At 39.2% G+C, this 7153-nt stretch overlaps 1 protein-coding gene across 4 annotated transcripts; it reads right to left on the bottom strand.

Annotated features, from left to right (window-relative positions):
* Positions 1–2077: 2077 nt before the first annotated feature.
* LOC133824116 (probable splicing factor 3A subunit 1) lies at positions 2078–6190 on the bottom strand. Of its 4 annotated transcripts, XR_009888483.1 has the most exons (6): positions 6028–6190; positions 3466–5679; positions 3049–3345; positions 2518–2587; positions 2308–2396; positions 2078–2213 (listed from the first exon to the last, which is right to left on the bottom strand). XR_009888483.1 is itself a non-coding variant. In XM_062256983.1 (4 exons), exons 2-3 carry the CDS (start codon positions 5635–5637, stop codon positions 3076–3078), a joined length of 2442 nt encoding a protein of 813 aa, XP_062112967.1. In that variant the 5' UTR covers positions 5638–5679; positions 6028–6190; the 3' UTR covers positions 2078–2587; positions 3049–3075. The 4 variants fall into 4 exon arrangements, 2 of the variants coding, with proteins under 2 accessions (XP_062112967.1, XP_062112966.1); XR_009888484.1 differs by having other exon boundaries at positions 2078–2396; positions 2504–2587; XM_062256983.1 differs by having other exon boundaries at positions 2078–2587.
* Between the last annotated feature and the right edge of the window lie 963 nt (positions 6191–7153).

The following is a 7153-nucleotide window of genomic DNA, read 5'->3' on the forward strand; positions in this document are numbered from 1 at the left end:
TTCCTCCAAACTTCCTCAAATTTTCAATAAGAATTCCCGTTGTGTTTGATGTTCTTGGAGCTTTTGAGAGTTACCAAAGAGGAGAGAAGGAGAGAGTTTGAACGTGAGTTCCACTTCCCCAAGGTTGCTGCCCACTTTACTAGATGATGATGTCAAATGACCATTGTTGACGCGGTTCTTCGCCAACAGATAATTATACAAATAAACGGGATGGATTAGTGCTAAATAGTGAACCGTAATATGAAAATGTCGTAACTCTAAACTAGCGAAATTAGTATCGTGGGAAGGTTATCACTCATTTCTTTTTAGGTGGTTCAAAGGTTAAAATCTATCTAGTCCACCAGTCAATATTATTGATATCTCTTGAGTATTCCTTACAGAGTGTTTCTTTTCCACCAAAATGCCAACCCCTTGCAACGCCCAGGGTCTTGGTATTTATAGGGAGAGGATACCTGGGCGTTGGTAAAGGGGGTCATCCTGTGACCTTCTTACCCATCATGTCATCTCTGTGACACTGATGATTAATTCCTAAAACCTGACAATGAGGTGTTGTCTAATTAATAGGTAAGGGGGATAATGGGTCGCATGGCCCAAACTAGTCGTGGGGTGCCTGAACACGCACGTTTATACTGCGTGCCCGAGAATTCAGGAATGGAATAGACATGTAATGTCTGATATGTGCACGTTTACATTGCGTGGTAGCCTTTACAAGGATTCGAGTGTCAGATCTATGCAGCACCTCGAGCTTGATGTAGTGCCAGCTCGTGATATCCATAGTATTGATCCACTACCTTCGAGTAGACTGCTAACTCTCTGATCAGCTCAGGCAAGGGAGGTGGAGACTCGTAACAGCAGCTCCGGGTGGACGATTTACACGTGGCGGACTAAATTATGCCATTTTCCAGCTCGCTAATAACTTGCAGATATTTAAGGCGTACAACTATATTACACCTACACACTCTTAACCTTCAAGGTAACCTCCAAGGGTAAAATAGTCATTTAGCTCCAATTTCCACTAAACCTCAAAATTCACCTAAAATTTCTAATTAAGTCAACCAAACCCAATTACTCACCGAATTACTTCCCATTTACCAATAACCTCAATAATTTGCCAAATTACATGCCCGATTGCCCCTCTAAGACCTTTTTTCTATCCCTTTCACAACCAAATTGAGCAAGGAAGAGTCTTGGAGAATGATCAGAAATGGAAACAGGGAGACAGGTTGGTTAGACCTTACGGAGGGTTTTTTTCAAAAAAATTTTTTAACGATTTAGTAGTAAGAACCCTAAAGACTAACTCGACAAGAGCATGTACATTGTTTTCTTCTTTGGTTAGATTGAGAGCAATAGACAAGGAACTGACAATATCATCCAAATTCAGTTTAGAGTCAGCAAACAGGGAGATAACAAAACATTTGCAAACAGAGATGTATTTAAGTAAAGATCTAAGTAAAACCCAAATGAAATAGAAGTAAACTTGAGAAACATGCCTTCTTACCAGAGAGATATACAAAACAAGCAATGATAACCAACGTACCTCAGCTCTCCAGGCTATGTTCCTAATTCTAGACATAATTATCAACAAATTCATGGAAAATAAAAAAATGGCAGTTAACAGGAGTTGGGATTGATAGAAAATAGAAGAAATTGGAGAGAGAAGGAAAGAAAGATCTGATTGATGAAACCCTAGATTTATAGAGAATCTAAGTAATAAATGCTTCAGAAAAAGATTTCAGAGATTACTGCAGTAGATGGAATTTGCAGAGTAATTAACCGTCTCAAAACAATCTTAGACGGACAAAAATCTAGATTGGCACCAGAGCAAGTAAACGGGATGAAGTAACGTGAATTCAATTGTTGAAGTAGCCTTGTACAAGTAATATTTTGATGTATCTACAAAAATGAAAATGCTTCACTCCATTCTTTTCCCCAACTGAAAATACTAATCCAAATGCTTTCATTGCTTGTCAAGCGGATGGGAAGTCGAGATGTTTTTGCAGTTGCAAGATTCCAATACATGTTAATTTCTTATTATGACTTTTAAAACAAAAAGGCGATGATCATACAAACACGTCGGTGATGAATTATTATTATTATTAAGTCGAGCTATAAAGGATTTCTCCCCTTTAAAATGCAATCAACAAATTTTACTATTACAAAAAGCTAAATTCCTGCTGACTCCCACATGAAACTCCAACCACATCACTGTTCAACTGCACCACGTGAAAAGAAAAACAAAGGGGCTGGTTCAAATGACTGCCATTGGAGTTACAAACAAGTATTATGGATCAACACATTTTTGTCTACCTGTGTCAGATAATTAGAGAAAGACACAACCAAGTTTCAACAGGTCTCTCCGTGAGACCATTCCAAGAGTTCCAAAAAGTAGTAGCATTCTGTAGTTGCAAAACAACATAATCAGGCAACACCAACTCTAGTAGAGGCCACACAAAAAAACTAGCTGAAGGTTAACTTAGGCTTTTGAGATATAAGATTTAAGCACCGGCCGAAACACACCGACTGTTTCGACGCTCAAAATGAACCAAACTGACCCACCAGTCCACCCAGTCCAGAATGAGCAAGCTTCCTACAAAATAAAATTAAACGCTAGCAAAAAGTTCCTTAATATAGAAATCAGGAACAAAGTATCAACAAGAAATACTAACAGTAAATATATAGAAACTTGAAAGGTTTTCATAACACCAAGATTTGAAGAATGCTTTAAAAATTATCACAGCCATTATACAAATATATGGGAACATAACATTGGCCAAGTAACTGCACAAGTGAAAGTACTAAAGGTAGATGAATAGCTCTGTCAAGAACCGAAGGAACTTGCATACTTCCCATTGCCCGTAAGAGACACCCTGCTTGATCTGTATTAGATAGCACTCTATCATCAGTTAAAGATGAGAATAAAATTTTCAAAAATCTTCCTCTTAGTACATCACTAACATATACTACTCTTCCATCAAAGAAGGTCAAAAGGGATTCAACAATCAATGTATGGCATATTTTTCACGGTATCAAGAAAATTCCAGCAAAAACCTCAAATGGCATGTTCAAAGAATCTGATCATCTCTTTCTACCACCACGCTCTCTAAGAGAAAGAGTAAGTGTTTCGCCTGCTCCAACATTGTAATGAGCAAGTGATACATTGTCCTTGAGGAAACCAGGTTTTCCACTCAGTTTCTGTTTGTTTGCTGGAAGCTGGATCTCGCCCGCAATTTTTTCCTTCAGACTTCCTACAGTTTCAGATAGAGACTGTACTGTGATCTCCAGAAGTTGACCTTTAAGATTTCCTTCATCGACATTAGGAACAGAAATAGAAATGCGAACAGGTCCCTGCCACATATATAAATCTCAAGTCAGAAACCAAATAAAACAACAGAAATCATGTATTTAATTAGATAACAGATGTCAGAAAATTTTGGCTGCCAAAGGTAGCAACACAAGAAACAATACCGGATGTTGAGCCAAAAACTGATCTTCTGGAACAAGCAAAGAGTCGTCATGCTTTTGCCTCTTTGGCTCTGGTTCTTCTGGAAGTGGTGGAGGAGCTTCCTCAGGTGGTGGTGGAGGCATTCCATGAGGCAAAGGGGGTGGGGGCATTCCATGGGGCATTGCAGGTGGGGGGCCAGGAACTGGAGCATAACCTCGGGGAACTGGTAGGGGATTGTAATGAGAACCAGGAGGAGGCGGCACAGACATATTTGGTCCACCTAAAGACATGGAGGGAGGCATTGAGTGCGGTCGGTTCATCATATAGGACTGCTGACCAGAATTCATGGTCATTTGCGGCATTGGCGGCCTCTGCATCATTTGCATAACTGGGGGTCTTTGTTGAGGTACAGGGAGCCCACCACTGTTTGGAGGTGGATACTGAATTGTGTTTTGAGGCATACGAGGAATATTCAAAGCTAATCCAGGTGGTGGTGGAAGAGGACGAACTAAAGGTGCACCAAATTTAGGAGGAGCAGTAGGACCAGGTAGGGTCCTGTAGTCATTGTTAGCAGCATCGCTCTGATCCTCTCCGTTAAGATTTTGTGACATAGCTTGGTTTGCAGTTCGCCCAATACTTCCAGTGTGACCATCCCATATGACCTGCTTCGGTTGTTCATCTTTTTTCTTTTCAATCTCAGCCTTCACAGCATTGGAGACTTCTTCCTCTGTGGTACCAAATATATCAGGACGAGTACGTGCAAGCCCAACAATGTTTTTAGATATCTCATCATCCTGAGCCAGAGTAGTCTCTCGAATCTTCGCAAACATCCTCTCCTTTTGCTCTTTGAACTTGGGATCAATGAGAGAAATCCTCATGTGTTCAGACATCTCATTAATAGGAATTAGCTCACCAGTGATTGGAGAAACAACATACTTCGTTGGGTCTCTTTCAGCAGGAATCCTATCCTCAGGCCTCTTCCAGTTCTTAACAATTCTCATTGGCGGTTCTGGTTCCTCAGACACCTTCATCTCATTCCTCTTTTCTTCATCATTCTCATCAAGTCTAGTTAGTTTCATGCCCTCCTCAACAAGTTGCATCTCTTCTTCGTCCATTTCCATTTCCACCTCTTTGTTGGGCTCAACAATGTCTTCTTCCATAGATGTAACCTTACTTCTCCTTATGACCTCCTCCAGGGTCATGGGAGGAGGTAAATCCTCATCCTCATCATCAGCAAAGTCTATTGACTCAACCACAACAAAGTCATGCCAATCTATCATGGCCATTTGTATTCTTTCCTGCTCAATCTCATCCTCAGCTTTTTGCCTAGCCTGCTCTTGCGAGCGTTCCCACTCTAGCCTATGCACACATCGTTCAAGCACAGTCGTCATATCAACAACACTCTTTTTAAGCTTCTCTGTCAAGCCCTTTGGGGGCATCAAAACTTTTGAATACGCATCTGCTAGTGAAGTAAAAAACATGAACATACTATGAGTAGGCTTCAGAAAATGGAATTGAGGGTTATTAATCTCCCTACTAGTCAATCCTGTCAAAAACGATTTCCCATTTCGAGCAACAAACTGGGCTGTGAGCTTAATAATATCCAATTCTTCCCCAGTAATTCCTTCAGGAAGTCGAACAGTATACTGCTCCGCTTCTGGGGGCTCAAGAACTTTACGTACAGGTCTAAACTGGGCGGACGGATCAGGCTTCTGTGCTGTTGTTTCATTGCCATCGGCAGCCGTAGTTGGCGAGGCAGACTCAGGTCCAGTAGAGTCTGCAGGCTGTGAAGAAGGTTGCAGTGAAGGCGACTGATTCTGAGCACGGAATTCAGACAGCCTATGCTGGTAATAAGCATGGTATGGATCTGAAGGAATCAGGAAATTGAATTTGGCATTCCCAGTATTGTTTGCTATAATCCTTTTCTCAAATTCAGGCCCATTCTTAGCAACGAATTGCGAAGTTTTATCGACAATGTTTCGAATATCCGGAGGAGGGTGTATGATTCCAATAGTTCTTGTGTGGGTTGCAACTGAAGCAGGAGCCGAGTTGGATTTGTTCAGCTCCTCCTCCTCCTCCTCCTCCTTCTTCTCCTTCTGCTGCTCTTCAGTCAGTTGAGATAGCGGAAGTGGCCCAAGATTTCCATCAGAGGGAGGAGCAGGAAGGGGTAAGATTGGCCCCGTTCCTCCTAACATTCTTTACTTCTTTTTCCTTTCAAAAATGACAATCACCTATATCTACAATCAATATCAATACCGACAAAATTAGAAATAATTTTCAAAACCAATTAGTTCTATTAGCTCAAACCAAATCAATAATGAAAATTAAGCTATTATTCCAACAACAACAAAAATCAGTCGTACACAAAACGCACAAAGGTCCACTTCCACTACTACTACTTCTGTATATCACTATTCGTTTACATTAATATATACTTTTTCTCATTCTTATACTGACTGACCATGAAAAAAAAAGAAAATGGTATTGGAGTACAAAATTAACGATGAGAGAGAGTTTGCAATTGAATATTATAACAACATCTACTGTTTACATTGAAACTCACAGAAGAAGAGACTAAATATTACATGGACCAGGAGCGGCCGGTGCTGGATCAGGGAAGGAGACAGGATCGGCCGGCGAGAGACCACGGCGGCGGAGTACGAGCCAACGAGAGTGAAAATGGGAAGGATCGAGAAATGGACAGATGCGATTTTTTCAGTTTTTTAGATTTTAGGGTTTGAAGTTTGAACAAGGAATGTTTGGCCCAAAACAAATAGGCAAAGGTGCATTTGTAAGCCCAACTCTCAAAGATTTTTATTTTTGGAAATTACACCTATCAGATTTTTTTTTTAGAATTTTACATAAATATGGGAAAACTAACTAATCTTTTTATAAATATGGACAAAAACATAATTAAGAAAAATATAGAATTAGGCACCTAATAAAAACTATAAAATATGAGATTCCCATAAACGAAGAAATCAGATTACCATAAACATTAGTAAATTTGATATAAATTGCCCACTACAAGATTCCGATCAAGAAACCAATCGCCAATCACCAAATCTTCAACTTGTTCTCCATAGTTTCCAACCACAGCAACACACGAAATTCTTCTTCTTCGATCAAGAAACCAAATTTATGACCGCCTGCTCTTCTTTTTCTCCGGCCTTCTACAATCATTGAATTAAACGTAGAGTTCAATTTCTGAACACCTCCTCTTCTTCTCCGGCAACTGAAACAAAATTTCGAAAACAAAATTTTGATTCTTTTCCAACAATCACATCTTCTTCTTCGACAACATCTTCTGATTTTAGCTTCGTTCAAATCAGGAAAAACACAAATCCATCAACTTCTACAATTTCTCAAATAGGTAACATTTAAACTAAACAAAATCTTCTTTGAAATATACGACATGGAAAATAATTACACAAGAAACTAGGAAATTAGTTTTTTATTTACTCACATGAAACTGGTTACATCACATAATTTGAACATTTGCATAATTCAAATATTACAAAAAAAAAACTAGACAAAAAATTAAATACAGTATCTAGTTACACACACAACAAAAGAATAATAATAACACTATGCATAATAATTTATCATGAAACATGGAAATTAGATCTTTATTTACGTTAATGAAACCGATTACATAATATGTCTTTAACATTTGCATATTTGAAATATTAAAAAAAAAACAAGAGAACA

The sequence above is a fragment of the Humulus lupulus genome, chromosome 3 (genome assembly GCF_963169125.1).
Source record: "Humulus lupulus chromosome 3, drHumLupu1.1, whole genome shotgun sequence".
Classification (NCBI taxonomy): domain Eukaryota; kingdom Viridiplantae; phylum Streptophyta; class Magnoliopsida; order Rosales; family Cannabaceae; genus Humulus; species Humulus lupulus.

Coding starts and splice junctions, on each gene's coding strand:
- LOC133824116 (XM_062256983.1), bottom strand. CDS start 5,637: ATGTTAGGAGGAACGGGGCCAATCTTACCCCTTCCTGCTCCTCCCTCT. Junction 3,346..3,465: donor AGTTTTTGGCTCAACATCCG/GTATTGTTTCTT, acceptor TATATGTGGCAG/GGACCTGTTCGCATTTCTAT.